Source organism: Ambystoma mexicanum, chromosome 6p (genome assembly GCF_040938575.1).
Source record: "Ambystoma mexicanum isolate Mex_15411 chromosome 6p, UKY_AmexF1_1, whole genome shotgun sequence".
NCBI classification, from domain to species: domain Eukaryota; kingdom Metazoa; phylum Chordata; class Amphibia; order Caudata; family Ambystomatidae; genus Ambystoma; species Ambystoma mexicanum.
The window spans coordinates 1,135,432,384-1,135,452,135 of NC_090935.1; the positions used below are offsets into that span (position 1 = coordinate 1,135,432,384).

General features: G+C 46.2%; 1 protein-coding gene across 2 annotated transcripts in view; it reads right to left on the reverse strand.

The window, feature by feature from the left end:
• SMARCA2 (SWI/SNF related BAF chromatin remodeling complex subunit ATPase 2) overlaps window positions 1-19,752 on the reverse strand; it is a 3,136,185-nt gene that overhangs the window by 2,899,655 nt on the left and 216,778 nt on the right. For both annotated transcript variants that reach the window (XM_069625745.1, XM_069625746.1), the window contains exon 4: window positions 8,709-9,056. In XM_069625745.1, the coding sequence (XP_069481846.1) occupies window positions 8,709-9,056 (348 nt within the window). The remainder of the gene's footprint in view (window positions 1-8,708; window positions 9,057-19,752) is intronic.

Sequence of the window (19,752 nt, forward strand, 5' to 3'; positions counted from 1 at the left end):
GGAGGGATGGTGGTTTCCGTATGCTCAGTTTGTTGTTTGAAGAAGGCGCTGCACTATGGTTTGAGCAATTTAAGATGACATTCTCCCTCTTCCAGAAGCCAAAAGATTTCACCATACACAGTTATGAAATGGCATTTATAATGCACCTATACACAAGTGTTTCAAGTTGCATCATTGGGTGTCTCAACCTGGGGTCGACATGCCAGAAAATCAACAGTCTTTGAAAAGCTGGTATCTTTCAATGTATACAATTTCCAACACACAAAACTCTGAATTATGGCAATACAGGAGAAATATTAAGTTAAATGAAGCTATGAGAAGAGGAAAGTTTCCAATTCCACGCTCATCTTGGGAAGATGAAGTTACTTACCATATCTGGTAACGTTCTTTCGATGGGATGTTTCTTTGACGTATTCCACATCTATGACAGGTAATGTCCACAGCTGTGCTGCTTTGGAAAAGTTCGACAGAGGGCGCCTGCGTCGATGAGTTGTCCCTCACGGGCCTCCGTCGAAGGTTGAAGTCACTGGATGTTCTATATAGGGCGCACGGCGCCCGTAGCCTCAGTTATAGTTTTTTCCCAGAACGTGTGGCACCAATCTCCTGCCAGTATGACTGCAGAAAGCCTTGCGGAAACGTAAGCTGCAATCACATCAGAAATTCAGTATAGGGGCAGGCTGGGAGGGCGATGTGGAATACGTCGGAGGAACATCCCATCGAAAGAACGTTACCAGATGTGGTAAGTAACTTGTTCTTCGAGGGGATTGTGTCCTCCGACGTATTCCACATCTATGACAGACTCCCAAAGCAGTACCAACTTATGGAGGTGGGAAAAGAATTTACAATTTAGAATTTTAGAATGCCCAATTCAATTGCTGAATAAAGGACTGCCTTACCAAAGGCCAAATCCTGCCCATGGATGGAGTCCAAGGCATAGGGTCTCACAAAAGTATGGACAGAGGCCCATGTGGCTGCTTTACAAATATTGCTAATCGGAACACCCCTCTATAGAGCAGTGGAGGCAGCCACACCCCTAGTAGAGTGAGCCATTAAGCCTACTGGAGGGTCCTTTCCCGCCAAACGGTAACACTCGGAGATCGTCAAAATGATCCATCTGGACAAGGTCTGTTTGGAAACAGCCTGGCCCAAGCGCCTTCCAGCATAACCAACAAAGAGCTGATCAACCACTCTAATGCGGGACATCCGTGAGAGGGAGAAACTCAAAGCTCTCCTAGGATACAACCTATGGAGCCTCTCCTCTTCCTTACCAGGATGTGGAGGAGGATAAAATGCCGGAAGAATCACCTTCTGGCTTAAATGAAATTCCGACACAACCTTCAGAAGAAAAGAAGGCTGTACCCGCAGGACAACCCTGTCCTTATGGAAAACAGTAAAGGGTGGCTTGGCGGAAAGTGCCTGCAACTCAATCACTCTGCGTGCAGAAGTAACCACAACTAAAAACAAAGTTTTAAAGGACAACAGTCTCAACGGACAAGAATGTAAGGGCTCAAACGGAGCTCCCATTAGGAACTTTAAAACCAAATTCAAATCCCATCCCGGCACCTGGAAAGGCGACGGTGGAAACACATTAGTTAGCCCTTTTAGAAACTGAGAAATCAAAGGGATCTTAAAAATAAGAACATTCCTCAGACGAGCACTTAAATATGGACAGCATCGCCAGGTAACCCTTAATGGTACACACTTGCAGGCCCTTGTGGGCTAAAGAAAGTAGAAAAGACAAAACCAAATGAATGGAACATTGAAAGGATCCACATTCTGTACCCTGCACCAGTCACAGAACTTTCTCCAACGGCAACGGTACAGGGGTTTCGTTGCGGTCCTTCGGGCCGAAAGCAACACCTCCTTCATGTCTTCGGGGAGGTCCCAATCCTTATACCTCAACCTTTCAGATACCAAGCATGAAGGCTGAGAGACTTAACCTCTGGATGGAGAACCCGACCCCCCTACCGTGAGAGCAGAGCGTCTCGGTAGGGAAGACGGCGTGGAGGGCAGATGGACATATCTAGAAGGTCTGGGTACAACGCTCTCCTGGCCCATGCCTGAGCAATGAGGATCATCCGGGAACCAAACCTCCGCAACACTTGCTGAATGACAGGGACTGGAGGAAACGCGTGCCGCAGTGGGAAGGACCACTCCACTACGAACACGTCCCCCAAGACTCCTCTTGGAGGAAATTCCCACGAGCAGAATCTTTCGCACTTCCGGTTGACACTGGTGGCAAAGAGATCCACTTCTGGGGTCCCCCAAAGGGCGAAGATCTCCAGGAGAATCTCCTGAGCCAGCTCCCACTCGTGAGAGACCATGCTCTGCCTGCTCAGAGCATCCGCCGCTGCCTTTTCGTCTCCGGCCAGATGAACTGCCGAGATCGAAATTTCCTGCAGAATGGCCCAGAACCAGAGCTGCATCGCCTCCCTGCACAACAGGAGTGACCCTGTCACCCTCTTTTTTGTTGAGGTAGTGCATGGCTACTGTATTGTCCGTCATAATCAGGACATTCTTTCCCCGCACAGACGGCAGAAAAGCCTTCAGGGCTAGCCTGACGGCCCTCAGCTCTAACAGATTGACGTGGAGTCTGGACTCCGACGGAGACCAACGTCAACTGGCTGTCAACTCGTTGGCATGAGCTCCCCAACCTGTGAGGGATGCGTCCGTCACGATCGTCACCTCCTGCCATGGCTGCCAAAATAGAGCTCCCTTCATCAGATTGCCTTCGTTATCCCACCATAGAACATCCTGGGCGACAGAGATCGGAATCTGAACGGAATCAGACATCCTGCTGGAGAACTGCGACCACTGCATCTTGAGAGCCCACTGCAGAGATCTCATCCGCAGCCTGGCCTCTGGCACCAGAAGAATGCAGGATGCCATGAGGCCGAGCAACCTCAAGAATTCGAACGCCGGGAGACTCTGGGCACGTTGAAACTTGTCCACCATCTGAAGAATGTGATGAGCCCTCACCTGGGGAGGTGAACTCTGCCCCTGGGATGTGTCGCGCACTGCTCCGATGTACTGGAGCCGCTGGGTAGGTGTCAAATGGGAATTCTTTAAATTGAGGGAGAAGCTCAGCTTGTGAAGGGAGTGGCAGGTGACGGACAGATGATCCAGGGCTTGCTCGGGAGAGCGCGCCCTGATCAACCAATCATCCAGGTAGGGGTAGACGTGAATCCCCCCTTTCCTGAGATACGCTGCCACCACCACCATCAGCTTGGTGAAGACCTTCGGGGCGGAGGTCAATCCCAACGGCAGGACCCAGAACTGAAAATGCGAGTTGCCAACCGCGAACCTCAGGTACTTCCTGTGCTTTGGATGAATCGGCTCATGAAATTAAGCATCACTGAGGTCTAGCGACACCAACCAATCCTGAAGTTGAAGGGCCTGGAGGACTCGAGAAAGAGTTACCATCTTGAACTTGTCCTTCCTGAGGAGCTTGTTCAACCAACGCAAGTCCAGGATGGGTCTCAATCCCCAGTCTTTTTTCAGGATCAAAAAATAAGGGGAATACATCCCTTGTTCCTCTCCGCTACGGGCACCAGTTCTATGGCACCTTTCCCCAGCAGGGATAGGATTTCCTGCGCAAGGAGCGGATCCAGACGCTTCAAAGAGCTTCCCCGGTGGATTGTCGTGAGGCCTCTGCTGGAAGGGAAGACCGTAGCCGTGGGCTATGACCTCCAGAACCCACACATCTGACGTAATGGCTCGCCATTCTCCAAGATGCTGCGCAAGTCTGCCCCCAAACGGCGAACCATGGGACATGGCCTCATGACTGAGCGGACGCGGCTGCGGCAGTGCCTTAGGGCAAAGAGGCAACTGCCCGAGCGGCTTTGGCACTCCGAGTACCTTGTTTTCCACCACCGGTACTCCTACGTTGGCCCCTTTGACTGGCAGCTCCTCTCGATCTACCAAAGGAAGAGTAGTACCGAAAGGAACGCCCCCTCCATTGCTGTCCCCTAGGACGTAAAGGTAGAGGTTGACGTACTGCAGCGCTCAAAGACTTCACTGCAGCTTTGGAGGTCTGCAACCTCTCAAGGCTCTTGTCAGCCTTGCTGCCAAACAGATTAACCCCATCAAAGGGCATGTTCAGAAGCCGGAATTGCACATCAGGAGCAAACCAGACTTCCGCAACCACGTAAACCTGCTTATCACAGTGCCTGCAGCCATGGACCGGCTGACACAGTCTGCCGTGTCCAGACCCGACTGAACGGATTCGCACATGGCATCCTTGCTGTCTTGCACGAGGGCTAGAAAACCATCCCGTTCCTCCCCTTCGGGAATATGCTCAGCTGCCAAAGACACAAAGTTCCACAGAGTGTGTGTGAATCTCGCTAAGGCACAAGTGGAGTTGGCCACCTTCAACGCCATACCCCCAGCTGAAAATACTTTCCTCGCCCAACCATCCAAGTGCTCGTCGTCCCCATCAGGAGGGATGGTAGGGTACGCTGCCTGCTTCGAGGAGGCCGTAGCCGCCTGCACCACCAAACTCTCCGGAGTAGAGTGGGTCGATAAGTAGCAGGGGTCCCCACTGGATGGGCGGTATTTCTTTGGAAGCGACTTTTTAACTGCCGGTAAACTCTCCGGAGCAGTCCAAGCTGCCGCCGCCCTTCTTTGTAAAGCCATGTGAAACGGCAACACCAGGTCAGTAGGTCAACCTTGATCCAGGATGTCTGTCAAATCATCCTGAGCAAAATCAACAGGTGGAGCAGACCACCCCAAGTATTCAGTCACCCTCGACATGAGACGCCGATAGGAGGAATCTGCATGCGCCCTAGGTTCAGGTCAACCAAACTCCACCTCCGGAGAGTTGTCAAGGCCACTGGCGTCATGCAATGACTGAGGAGTTCCTCCATCTGACTATGCCCAGATAAAAGATCATCAGGGACATCAGGAGGCACAACCCTCAGCTCATCAGACATTTCCTCAACCTCTGAAATGTCTTGTAAAGGTTGGAAAAATTCCAATCTAGGAGGAACAACAGAAAAGGGCTCAAAGACAGGCCTCACAGACTTCCTGAGAGCCTTCCTCTGAGTTTCCACAGCCCTCAGGGGCACCTCTGGCAAATCCTCCACAAACGTCGTCGAGGGAATCGACGTTGACCGAGGCACCGACGACTTTGACAATTTCTTCGAGGCCGGAGCGTCAAGAGTGTCCTTCGACGGCTAAGGTACCGATGGTATCGACGCCTTCTTCTAAGGCTTCACAGACTCAGACGGTCTCGCTGGCGTTGAGGACCGGGACCTGGATCTGGCATGGCTATGGCGATCTCCCTTGTCTGTGCAGGACCTAGACAGCTCCCGATGATCGCACCGACCGGCCGAAGGCGTGCGAGTGGTGGACCAAGCCCGTTCCTTGCCGGCTTCTTTCGAAGGCGCAGACGGAAATGTGCCTTGCGATTCGAAAATCGCCATCTGCTGGCGGAATGCATCCCATTCGGCCGGCGACGAAGACTTGGTGGGACAAGTCAACCGCCTCGAGGAGGAGTCCTCCAATTAGGACAGAGAAGGCAACCAGTGACGGCCCTTACTAGACTGCCTCGACGAGGCAGAGGAATGCCGGGAACCACTCCCAGACGAGACCCCCTGGATTTTCGCCGACGCAGAGAGTCGCCCCTCAAATCATCGATCAAAAGCCCAGCGGACTTCAACTTATGGGGCTTAGACACTCTACCTACCTTCAATTTCTTCTTACGCTCCCGCGAGGCCTTAGACGTCAGGGACTGGCAGTCATCGCAGTCGTCAGTGGCGTGGCTTTCGCCGAGGCATCGGAGGCAGATGTCGTGCGGGTCTGTGATGAACATTTTTGAACCGCAGTCCCGACATTTTTTAAAGCCTGACTTTGGGGTTGCAGAAGAGGATGAAGACATTGTTCGAAGAGAAGAATCGAGCGGGCCAAGATTCCGAAGGAAACACGTTGTGGAAAAAATGGGGCTGAGGCTACGGGTGCCGTGCGTCCTATATATAACATCCGGTGACGTCGACCCTCGACGGAGACCGGCGAGGGACAACGGATCGAAGTCATCGACGCAGGCGCGCACTGCCGAAAAAATGTCCAAAGCAGTACAGCTGTGACATTACCGGTCATAGATGTGGAATACGTCGGAAGACACAATCCCCCCGAACATATATGTAAAAGGGGCAACAAAATCATCTATATGTACCACGATTACCAATAATATGTATAAGACTGTATCAGTGGTACTTGACCCGAGAGAAACTTTATAGGAAGTATCCCGGATCTTTTACGCTTTGTTGGATGCAGGGTGAAGTGGTGGGAAGGGTGTTGGCTCCATGGCGCATGCATGGTGGCAAAGCCCAAAAATAAAACATGTTGGAGCCAATAGCATTAATTTGTCCTATAAAGTTATGAGCATTTACCTGAACCCTTTGGTAATTTGGTTGATATAGACTGAGGAAATATTTAACTTGGGAGCAATACATTCAAAGCTGGCTTATAGCATACTAATAGCATGCTTGGCCATTGCTCATAGCTTGAACCCGAAAGAAGCTTCCTTGCTACATATGTGGTGGGCTAAAATTTGGCTTGTATACGCCATGGATAAAATCATACCCACCCCTACTGATACATTTACTGAATATAGATCTGTCTGACCTGTTCATCTCCTATATTAACTCAGAGGATCATTGCTCTGTAACAAGTTATCAATGGAAGGCCTTTTCAATGTCCCGACATATATACTAATGAAATCACGTTGGTAGGTTTATGTTGAAAAGCATGCGTCATACAGTAGTATTGTTAAAATTCTGAGAATTGTATCCGATGTACGCTTATTGATATGCTGATTCCCACCATCGTCTACGTCCCACTTGTTTGTGAAATGTGTATGGATTTCAATTTTGTAAAACAGATTTTGCTTCAGTTTAACATTTAACACTGGACAAGTGGAGCAACTTTTTTACTCCTTATTGGCTGAACAGAAACATGATAAATTAGTTTAGATGGCAATTTGGGTTTGCCTTGGATTAAAATGTTAAGCAATAGGGAACTAACTAACTTTGGAGCAAGTCCTATATGCTCCATTTCATATCAGGCTGGCTGACAAACATGCAAACATTTCACTCCACATTCCAAGTTATACAATTACAAGCAACAAAAATGGGTGCTAAATACATCTGCCTAATAATTAGCCAAAATCGAAATGTTGGATAATCTGGCCCCACAAAGATTTCCAACTAAGGTTAAGGTGACTCTCTTATCAATAACAGTAAAAAGAAAGTACACTGGGATCCACATAAGGAGAATGGAAGAGTAAGCTGAATTAAGGAATAAGTAAGCCTCACAAGACGTCTTTGCGCATTTTTTAAAGGAGCCCGATTTACACAGATAGTTTGACTTTTCTAAAACATGAGAGCTATGCCAAGTAACTGGGAATTTGCACAACAAAGGCTATTTATTTGGATATCTAAAGTTATCAACATGGGTCAAAGGACTGCCTGAAATCAATAGCATCAGCATATTGGCAGAAAGAGGAGCACAGACTCCCCCCTCAAAGTAAAAACAAACCAATTAAAAACAGGTGTATTTGGAGGCGCACTCTGCCTGCCGGTGGTATTGGACCCCAGTACATTTTCAGAAACACATCGATACAAATCCCTCTTCAGGTCACTTCTGTTATCAATAATGTAGACCAAAAGACTGAATTCAAACAGTCATATAATAAACCTTTAGAAGGTCAACACAGGGCAGAACGGGGCCGCACGGACAGAAGCAGCACAGGGAAAAGCACAACAGAAATCTTCATTGGAGATTTAGCTAATATTCTGGGTGGGCAAAGTAGAACCTGTTGGCATAAACAAGAGTGTTTCATGGCAAAGATAGCTATTGTTGAATGAAGGGAATGTCAGGCATGGAATGATGCGCCAGATGGATTGCAGTTGAAAGAAGCAGATTCATATTATGGTTTAATCTATTGCGGTCACTAGGCCAGGTCCCCTAAAGGCTGGTGTACAGAAGGCCGGAAACATAAGGCTGCCTCCTATACATAGGCCTGTAGGGGGGTGGTCTAGTCAGGAGCTAGAAGAGTGAAGCTGGCATCAGGTAAGTGGGGTGAGAGGGCGATAGGCCGGCAAGCAGTGCAGGAATGGCCTCATTGGCCAAAGCGTAGAAGTTCTGCCTTTTGTTTGCGGCCAATGGTCATAGATCCGGTTTAATATCTGCAGATGGACATTTTCAAATAGTTTTCATTTTTAAAGATTGAGACAACAAAATGAAAGGAAATAATCCATCATCATTGCAGATGCCTTACCTAAACTAGGGGGAAACTAAAAATGGCAAAAACTGCATCAATCTCTGCCATGTTTGAGAGCAGACCATGAATGTCAGCCAGGTATTCATGGTCTCTTTTCCTACAAGTTTTATTTAAAAAAATATTACAGGCACTAAAAATGTAGAGGAGTTTATGCAATGCAGAAAGGGAGTCTATGGCCTAAGAGAACAAGACTACAGAATGAGTGTTAAAAAGTAACCATTTAAAAGTATCCCATTACGTTGAATGATCTCTTAACGTGTATCCTGGATCTGGCAACACGCTTGTGTTTATTCAAGAGAAAGGTACAATTTCAAGGAAGCAAACTGATTATTATGTCCTATTTCATACAGATAAAAAAAATACATTGAAAATGGAACATTTTACAACCAGACCGCTTTACTCTGTCATAGTTTTAATGTTCACATACCAGGTAGTCTGTTGTAGTTAGTCGGAGGTTGGGGTGGCAGAGGTGGGGGCGGCTGCTGAATTGCAGGCAAAGTCCTCTTCCCCTGAACAGCAAGTTGAAGGTTTTCAGGTAAAGTCTGACCTCTAGCTAACATTTTGTAGGCTAAGATTTGTGCTCGCAACTGATGAAGTTGAACAGGACTGAAAGGTGATGGTCCGCGGTTTGGCTGGCTGATAACCTGTGGGTCTCCCGACACCATGGGTCCCTGCTGCGTAGGAGGAATCTGTGGAGGAGTCGGACCACCTCCAGACATAGGGCTGGAAACATGTTCCGGTGCTCCTAGTGGAGATGGGTGAGGAGACATATAACCTAAAAAATTAAAATTAAAAGAAATATTATTTCAAACAGTTGCCATCTCTCACACGATAACCAGTAAAATCAACTTCAAACTCTTACTGGCTCACCTTGCCTACAATCTCCCAAATCAACTATCCAAAATTAATGGTCTAAATACTGCACCATTAATAAAAAAAGAACAATGCCCATTTTCCATATCCCTGGCTTCAAGTAGGATCAAGAGGTCAGGGAGTCAAACAATTGAGAAGTAGCAAACATTGCTGGCGATCCTTAGAATTTGGGGGCACAGAAATGAAAAGGAGTACATAAGCATGCCAACACCAACGATTCCAAGTATTCAGCACCACACGTTTGTACAAAAATTCACTAAATTCACATTGGAAGTTATTAGCTAGCTATAAAAAAAAAAGTCACTCGCCACCTCAGTTCTATATATACACAAAGCACACCACTTCTTACTTGCCAATAGTCCAATCACTAGCACGAGTATGTACCAACTACAGAGGTGCACTTTACAAATCCCATAACACGCAGTTTCTCATCTTCCCCATTTTTATTTTACAAAATAAGCAAATATTTGCAGGTTTACTTTCTTGTATATGCTGGAAGGATGGAAGTAAATGGCTAAGTGAATCCCTGAAGTCGGTTTGGTAGACCCTCAGGTACTGCAGATTTACTGTCAGAGCTTTTAGTAATTACATCTTTGATTTTATGTGCATCATTTTCTTTGGCAGAATTTCTTTGGGGAGAAACCGATTTACTACATCTTCCACCACTTTTTCCATTTCTTCCTCCATTTATTTATTTTCTACTTTCTTATATGCAAACCTGTGCAGATGTTTGGCCTGTTCTGCTAACCCCTTTTTTGTGGTTTACAGATTCTTATTTTAATGTAGATATTTCTTTCCAATGGAATGTAATGGCTAAGTCCCTACCACTAATTTGTTGGTTTGCTTTTTGCTCATTTCCGCTTGGTCGGTTTCACATCCCGAGCATTACTGATGTAGCTAAACTGCTGCTTACTCTTTTGTATGGCTTCTTGATGGCAGACCATATTGTCTCTACTCCCTGCAGTTTTTGGCTGACTTATGCGAGGAGTCAGGAATGAAACTCATGCACAAGTTAGGCATGGTTTTGGCTAAAGACTTCTTGATAAATAAAAGGGGTTGAGAAAACGCCTCACTGTCCCTGCACTAAAGGTGTTTACCTACCTGAACTCAAAACTAAGGATCTCTCAGTGTCAGAATGTCCAAAACACAACCGTCCTGTGTCCAAAGTACTATTCTGACCCTCACATTCTAAGGAAATGAATCTTAAAGAGAGAGTTTCTCCCTTCCCCTGGATCCTTCTTCACGTTTTCCTACAAATAATGGTTCTGGTCTTTTCTCCTGATAAATACCAAAATCATATACAACTTTCTTTGGCCTTTGAGTTGCTAGGATGACTGGTGTGCTTTACTGTCAGGGTTTCTCTGCTCCCTTATATTCACACACTTTTAGTTACCTACGATACTCTATCAGGGCTGCCTGTATTCACAGACTTGTAGCTGCCTGGTATACTCTCCTGCCAGGGCTTCTTGTGTTCTCACTCTTGTAATTGCCTTTCTCTAAAACTCCACTTTTGATAATTCACCACATAAGCCCTTTTGGCCAATTCTTTTAGTCCACGGTATATAGCCTTGTTAGTGTTTTGCTCACACTTCCACTCTTGACAATTCACCACCTTAGCCTTATTGCAGTTTTTTTTATGTATATTTCATGCATATGGGCAAACTTCACACATTCCCTTCTTTAGCAGATATACTTTCACTTTCTCCCTTTCAGTTTTAATAACTGTCTTTCCCCTCTTCTTCCGTTCTGTTTTGTTCAGTTACTAAAACTCGGTATGCTCGCCAATACACCTCGGTGTTCCAATCGTCCCAGGGTGGACTCACAGGCTCTCGTGGCATTCCTTGTCCTTCCCGTAGCCTGCCGATAACAGTTGTCGGGTGTCTTCTTTCTCGCACATCTCAGCTTTCCGCGTCACTTCGCGAGGTTCCAGCTGGGCTTCTGTTTCGTACGGGTCTCCTGATAAGTGCCTTGCTGCTTCTTTCCACCAGTGAACACCCAGGAGCCCTGCACTGGCTCCTGGCGTTCCCACTGCATTTAGTGGTCCTCACGCAGATTTCCTCTACTCCGCATTAGAGCCGGATGGCTCTACCATCTTTTTCCTCCCCCGTCGATCGCACAGAGGAACAGCCAGCTTCCACCAGCAGTCTGCCTTGGTTTCTAGCGGTCCTGTTTTTAAATGTCAGGCACACAGGTGCATTCTTCCAGCAACTAGAGCGTTGCCTCTGCTCTGGGCTTTTTATGCTCTGCATTCCTCCACCGCTCTTCACAGTATTAAGGTGTTTCTGGGAACAGTAGTCCTGTTTAGTTAACTTTAACGAAAACATTGGAGGAATGTATCTAAAAGGTTTTGGGGGCAAGACAATGTTTGAAAGTTGGTCTGTAGATTGGAATGGGGGAGATTCAGCACTCTTCTTTGAGGAAGGAGGGAAAGAATCACATAGGCCATTAGAGTATTACGAATGGGAGAGTCATCCTGCAAGGGGAAAGGGGGATACCATGTCCAATATGTGGATACCACCACTCCTTCCCGCAGGATGTCCCCCCCCATGTGATCCTCTCTCAGATAGCCCCTCCAGGGAAAACAGTGATGACTCCATTGGATTCATCACACTAAATTCTGCTTCATTGATCATTTTGCTCTGTGCCTTCTGTCTGTTCTAGGAATATGAGGTTATCTGGCCATGGATGTACACCCTAAATGCCTCACAAACTATTTGCATACTGACATAGTTTAGATTTAGAAATTACTCTATCTAATCTGGAAGCCAAACTTTAAATCCTTACTCTCGGAGCACTTTAGAGTCAAATATCAGAGTCCGAGGTGGATGTGGATCAATTCCATTTCAAGACCAGAGGAGAGCTTCAAAACTGTCTTAATTCCATTCTTCAGAAGCAAAATATATATATATTTTTTAAAACACCAACACTCAAATACTTCCATTCCTAGCATACCCAGTGCTTTTGAGCAGTCCACACAATATTTTTCGAAACCAGACAAATCCTCCTGACCAATCACAGAATGTCCATTCCCATACATCACTTCCCCTCAGTGCCACTTCCACTTTTTTTCTACTACTCTTCAACAAATTAAAACCTGATCATTTGTTGTGCGTTGGTGGTAGCTATGCAAGCGTTAATGGCACTGTGGGACATACAGGAATTCTGAAGTGCCAATGCATGCAAGTGCTCTAGTGTGACTGGAACTTCATTAATGGAGTCAGCACTGTGAAAGAAACAGCTTCTCCCAAACGTAGCAAGGCTGAGAGAGCAGCCGACTCGTGAGAGGTTGGCACGCAGCAAGGAATCACTCTGGTGCGTTGTTGCAAGGGATGCCATACCCACAGATATATAGGATTTGATATTTTATTTATATTGCGCTCGTACACAAGTGTTTTAGAGAGCGACAAGGCAAGGGAGGGAAACCGAGGAGAACAAAAACAACGATCTTACTAGGCCCAGTGAAATTGAGAACACACAAGTGCATGGGAAAGGAAAAAGGGAAAGTGCGGAACAGAGGAGAAACAGATAAATAATAAATAAAATAAATAAGGCGATAAACGTTGTCCCTGCAGCCAGCAAGTGCTGGGTTTAGCCGACAGGGTATAACTTGTAAGTGCAGAAGAAAAGCGGGGGGGGTGGAGGGCTGTATGGTTACAGATACAGCCCCCAGTGCAAGGGCTGGCCCGAAGGCAGTGCAGGAGGGTGGCAGGGTGAGCAGGTACTTGGGCCCTGGGGACAGAGGGTGGCCATGTGAACAGTGCCAAGAGAGAAAGATCAGCAGGGGACACCCAGGAGTGGTGGGGGCAGGGGAGGGCATGCAAAGGCAGAGAGGAAGGTCTTGAGGTGCTTCCTGAACCAGAGATGGTTCTCCTCAAGTTTCAGAGTGGCAGGGAGGCTGTTCCAAAGGGAGGCCCCAGCCGAAGACAGATCTACCCCCAGCTCGTTTCTTTGAAGAACAACAGAGGTAGAGGAGCGAAGAGCTCGAGAGGGGAGGTATTTACGGAGGGATAGTTGAAGGTATTTTGGACCCAGGCCCCAGAAAGCCTTGTGGACAATGCAGAGGGTTTTACATTTTATCCTTGCATCCACTGGGAGCCAATGAAGAAATTTCGCAGCTGGAGAGATACAGTCTCAGGACTTGAGGCCAAGGACAAGTCTCGCAGTCCTGTTCTGGATTAGTTGTAGAGGGCGGAGAGTGGAGGCAGGTAGATTTAGAAAGAGGCTGTTACAGTAGTCTAGCCTAGAGAGAACCAGAGCTTGGGAGACAGTGAGCTTCTGGGGGAAAGAGGAAAGGCAGAGTACCTCTGAGGAGGTGTAGTAGAAAGTTTCACTTTTTAGAGACAGTTGTGGGAGGAGAAGGAAAGTGAGGAGTCAAAGATGACCCTGAGGTTCTTAGCCTCGCAGGTAGGGGTAGGAGGAGGGCCAAGGGAAGCCAGCCAGAGAGTGAGGGGAAAGGATGGTGAAGGTCTACCGATGAGGAGGTTCACAGTCTTGTTGGCATTTAGGCAAAGATCATTGGCAGCACACTGATCTTGAATGGCAGTTAGACAATCAGAGATGAGAGGAGGTGGCTGAGGGAAGCCTGATAATGAAGAGTCATCAGCATAACCTTGTGCCCTGGTTGAGTCTGCACTGATCTTGCCGTATGCCTCTCCATAACCCTTCGAAGCCATGGCCCTCTTGGTTTGGGCAATGCTGGTTCTCACTCGGCCCTCTGTCCTCTTCCTTCCTGGCCATCCCCGGTTTCAAACATCTGCCTACTGCCCATGACCAGCTCCTTCCACAATCCCACTTTATCTTTCGACCTTCTCCTTTCCCTCTTCTGTTTCTCTTCATCATCATGGCATTCCCTCCTACTCTCTGATATTGCTCTCATTCAACTGTGTCCTCTCTTTAGTCCTTCAACCTTTCCTTTACAAGTTCACTTCACACAACTCTTTGCTGTCGACCTCACCCAGCACATGCCACAGTCTTTTATATCCAAGATCATTCTAGGATTGGGTAAACAGGGATATTACTAGGGACACCCGATTTCTCTTGGGGTAGACAGCAAGCCCTACTCTTGTTCAGTTGTGCTTAATTGTATTTAGATAATATGCTGATGCTCCGTGGGCTTACGATTTAGAAGGGGGACTCGCAATCTTGGGATCAGGCAGCCTTATGGTGCCTATCTGAACCAGCCATTGTTTTCTCAGGTTGGTGTACGTGTCACTCAACTTGCTAAGCTTCTGCTTCCTAGTCCTGCAATAATGAAAAAAGCTAGTCAGTGGTATAGCCTGAAGACTGCACTCACTTGAAACCTTTCCCAATGTTTTAACATTTGTGGCCAGTCTCTTATTCTAATGGTGACTGGGAGAAATTAGGTGGTGAATTATGTGGTCTGAGACTCTTATCCCAACGAGATCCATGGAAAGTGGGATGGGCATAATAGGAAGGTCTGGACCCCTTCTTAAAAGCGTCATGAAAGATGTGGCACAAATAGGAACCTACCAATATCACCTCTATGGTCATTGCAATGCTGAAGGCTTTTTCTAGCACCCTGTGGTCCCCTCACCCTGGTTGCTGGCCTCCGGTATGTGACTCCATCACATAGGCTTCTTTAGTGAAATAGGCATTTTCAAATGTTTCCTTTGCCCTCTAAGGGAAAACCTTCAGCAGAGCTGAATGTTACAGATAAGTTGTCACTCAGATTGCTTGAAACTCATGTATCTAAAAGGGCTCAACTTCCACACCATGTTCTGTAATGGTCAATCTATCTTGCCTTAGTGAGAATTGGAAAGTTAGTGCTAGCAAATATGCCATTTACCTCAAGGAGATGGGGTACATTTTACTGCATGATTACTAAAGCTTACCCAAATCCCCCAAGGTCTTTGTTTGAAGGCTTCCAAGCTAGATAATTATGCACCAGTTGAATGGACGGACTAAAGTCTATCCTTTTCTCTAAGCTATAGTATTATTCCATATGTTGACAATTAATACTTTCACACTTTCCATTTTCCGCGTGTTCCAAATATCCTGAGGTTAGCCCTCGAACTGAAAATCTTTACTCGTGTTGTAGAACTGGTGCATGTTTGGCTACTAATAAACTGAGCTCATCCAGTCTGATCTGTTTCACATGTGCAGGATTTCTCCATTTCTTGTCATTTCTATATCCTACCCTCTTATCTGTAAACTCTCGATTGTAGCTGAATTTGCGCAAGGTTTGTGTCCATCGCACAAGTTGTCAACTTGTTGCAAGTGACAGCAGTATTTAACATTTTACAGTTTACAGTTGATTTCGATTTGATTCGCCTATTCTTTCGTGCTACAGGATTCTAGACAATTCAGCAATTGGTCTTTGTTTATGGGATGGGATTACTGCACATCCTCAATTCTGCTTTCCAACACTGCTTTGGTATAGGTTGCACAACTTACATTTGAGTTAGGTATACAGTACATTTGTTATTGGTCTGAGCCAGAGCACCAAAGTAATGTTTGATTAGCTACAGATAACAGTGAATACATTTTGGTTGTCTTGGTCAGAAATGGGTTCTATAGTAATTCCATCTTTTCGGGGAAGAATGCGATTCTTCGGGACTCTCCTCTTTCAGGGTTGGAAAGCATTTCTGTGGGGTGATCAAGTCTTCTCTAGTGACTTCCTACCCCTTAATCTGTGCCTCCCCCATTTGTCCCAGGTTTTCATTCTTCAGAAAGGGATTATAGGAGATGCATTTCCTCTCTTCTAGGTTTTTTGGCAGAGTCTGGATAACCAAAATGAGAAAAATGTTCTCCGTCAGCCTTCCTGGCTTCTGGAGCCCAGTTAAGGTTTCAACATAGCCTTATGCCTGCCAAACACAGTTACCTCACCCGGATATAGTGCAGGATTTGCTCCTAACAAATAGGGGCATTCTGGGAGTCATTTTTGAATGCTGGGAAATGGGCTGGGTGACTTGGACTAAAGATTTGGTTTTAGGTAGAACAGCTGGGGATGTGATCCCTTAGTCACAGGGCAGAGGACACCAAGTTGCCAATCGATTGTTAAACCTCAGTCGCTCCAAATGTGTTCTCAAAGGAGTCTGAGGCTACAGTCTAAAATGGAAGCCAAGGTCCATTTTAAAACTAAAGATGCATTAGCGATATTGTCAACTAGGTGTACTCCCTGCAAAGGCTGTGCCACGACAGCGCCATATTATGGAGTTCAATTTCCATTTCCACAAGTTCAGTGCACTATGGTTCTCTGCATTTAATTTCCCTACCATATTGCCCAGGCATAGCAAGGTTCCATGGAGAAAGTAGGAGAACGAAAGGATAATAAAAGTATCCAGTAACCAAACTGTTAGATACTTTTCAAAGGGATATCATGACTGGAGATCCCAGTAATCACCCAGCTTTCTTTGCCATTAAGTGACAATCTTGCCGGGTTCCTGCCAGACTACTTCGACCTTGCGCCATATGATGTCAACTGCATGGCCATCCTGTCACCCATTAACCCCTGCCGTTATTACCATGTGAAAGAAAGGTCACTCCCATAAAAACGTAGCCCCATAGAGCTAGTAATATGAAGAGACTTGTGGGGAGCTGTATTTCTTTAAGTGGAGCATGCCTCCATATCTGCTGATATCTTTAGCCCTAAGACACCATCAACATAATGTGAGCTGCAAGAGTGGTGTGAGGGGTAGGCAAAGAGAGCGGTAGGCATGTGTTCATGAATATAATCTAAGCTCAGCTGATAGAGCTAGGGCATTTTCCAATCACTGCTAACAGGTTTCCAAAACAGTTAAACGATCCAAAATGCGACTGTCGCCACAATCACCCACTGATCTAGTTCGATGAACATAAATGACTCCTGAAAACAGACTTGTTAAGAGATGGCTCAACCACTTCAAGAAATGTCTTTAGTACCCGCTACCCCACAAACAATTGCCTTGAGACAATGTGCTTGGTTTTTTTGGCCTGCCAAAGATAAGAATTTCCTTTCAAATTTCTAGCAAACTATTGCGCAGAATTACATTGTTTGGGGCTCCTTTTGTTTACTCAGTGAATCCCTGAACTTTTTTTGGAAGGCTTGTAAGGGACTTCTACCGAAGGCTCCATGCAGCGGTAATATTTTCAGGTTTTGCTGCCCTTGTTAGCCCACATGGCTAGTTGGGCAGACGTGCCCAAAAAGTTATGCTAGGTTAAGCAGCCCAGTTGGTCCCAGGGTGATCTCTCTCACCCTGTAAGTATGTTGGGGAGAAGGCTGTGATGGCAGATTTCTTTTGGTTTCACCAGGTCTGTTGCCATTTTATTGCGTTAGTAGCCAAATGGCCTTTATTATCCTCCTCTTTTCTTTTTATATGTCCCACCCCGAACTATTTTGTTTTGTGGCCTTTCCTTATTTGCGTGAACCACAAATGAAAGCCAAAATGGTCATTCAGCTGAAATGGGGAGAGGTTCCTTAAGACACCCTCATACTCATCTGTTAAAGTGTGCCTGTGTGTACGCAAGTTTGGCTGGTCACCAAAAACGTTGAATGCTACATGGTCATGGACTGGTGGACAGTAGTGTTCCGCTGTGTAAATGTTTATCTGGAGGGAACCCATCCCATATGAAGGCATATATTTCCTGAAATCAGCTGGAAGACTTATTGGAGATGGACTGCTGCTGAGGATCATGGCATGGCTAGAGAGGATGTCGCCCTGATCCTTTGTCCTTGCAGCCCGCTTTTCTCTGCTGGTCAATCCTTAACTTCCCTCTTCCCTTTATTGCTGGATCTGCTGGCCTTTATGGATAGAGCCCACTAAACCTGCAGCTCCTGGTGCCTAAAGGCAGGAATCCCTCCCTGCTTTGCTAGCCTGGAACTACAAGAGGCTGCAGCTACTCTGTATCGGATTCTTGTTGGTTTTACTGGATCAAATGCTGGAGCTGTCTTCTTCATGGGACCATCTCATGCGGTCTGGCTGGATGTTTTGTTCTCCCCTGCACATGCGGTAAGTGCATATATTCCAAGTGTGCTGGCTCTGGGCTGCTTGATGGGTTCTATTCAGTCATTTGCTGTGTTTTCCTCTGCCTCAGGGTCCTTCATCACTGGGATTGACCCATCTAGGTCCTGCTTAGTCACACCAGCCGGAGACACTACTGCCACATATCTAGATCAACCATGCCTCCGGGACCATTTCTGCAGCACCCAGCACCATGAGTACATGCCCCTAAAGCAAGATTCCATTGTTGGTCCTAACCGCCAGAGCCTATTGGCCTGGGTGTATAGTAGTTTGTCGGCCCCACCACAGCACAACCATAATATACATCTAGAGATCAGAGTCTCGCACTGCAACCAGATTTCAACGGACCTCTGGTGGTGGAACCCGGGTCAGGATTTCATTCCTTAAATGTATTTTATAGTTTTTTCTTCACAATTGTTACTACTATATGATAAATTGGAGAAGGATCTACAATTGTCTGGGTTCTTTTCATCAAGATTAGTCTTTTTCAGGAGTGGCCCAACTATTGCTTTTTGCCATATTAGGAGGGATTGCACAGTTGTGCGCAGTGTGGGGCTGGTATGGATCTATTTACTGGGATTATGGAGCCTGGCCAAGGGTTGGTTTAAGTGGAGGATGCCTTCAGGTTCGTGATCTTTTAGATTTCCCATGCTGAAGTAAGCCTGAAGGCTTTCAATGTAGGTGGACTGATGCTGGGCTTGAGAGTTGGGGTTGTCAAACAGTTGTTAAGGTTGAAACTGTCTACAGTGTTGTGGATTTTCTTAATCTTTGTTTGGGAAGCAAGCACTATGTTATAAGCCCAGTCTTGGGTAGGAGTGATGAGGTTGTTCCAGGTTTCAGGGTTGGTGATTAAGCAATATATTTGAAAGATTTCAGCTGTTTGGAATCGACTTCTGGTGATAAATGCTTTTACCAAGCCACTATTTTTTTCTCTTGAGCATCAAGCTATAACCTCTGGAGAGGATTTTGAAATAAAGTTTGTCCATTTCTGATTTGGTTTTTCTCCATTTGCGTTTTGCTTTTCTAAGTGCACGTTTATGGAGGTTTAGTTCATAGTCATGCCATTTCTTGGATCTTTTTTCTGGTGGTGTAGGTCAATGTATTATGGGAGTGAGGGTGTCAAGTGAGGTGGTCATTTTGTGGTAAATGTTTTGCAAGATGTCTGAGGGTGGTGATGGACTGTATGAAGTTGGAGAATGATTTGTTGAAGGTTTTTCTGAAGTTTTAAGGAGTAATCTTTTTCATGGATCTGAAGAAAATGTTCTGGGTTGTGTTTTGTGTACCTGATGCAAAGAGTGTTACATGACCGGTTGTACTGAGGAGGAAATGGTTGGTCCATGCTAGAGAAGTAGAAGCTGCTTTGGGGAGAGGGAAATTTGAAGATAAGAATGTCATTGGAATGCCCTTTCTGGTGTGCAGGGCCATGTGAGAGGAGGTTCATATTATGGGCAGGTAGGCTGTTGTGGAAGGAGCGCGAGTGACAGTGCCGTTGTAATCATGTAGTCTGATGCTGATATTACTTGGGACGAAGAATTTATTTGTGCTGGCAGAGAGGTCAGAGAGAAAAGTCCCATTCGTTCAGCAAGTGTGGATTGTGGCGGTAGGTCAGTAGATCACAAATGTTAAGACAGTGTTAGG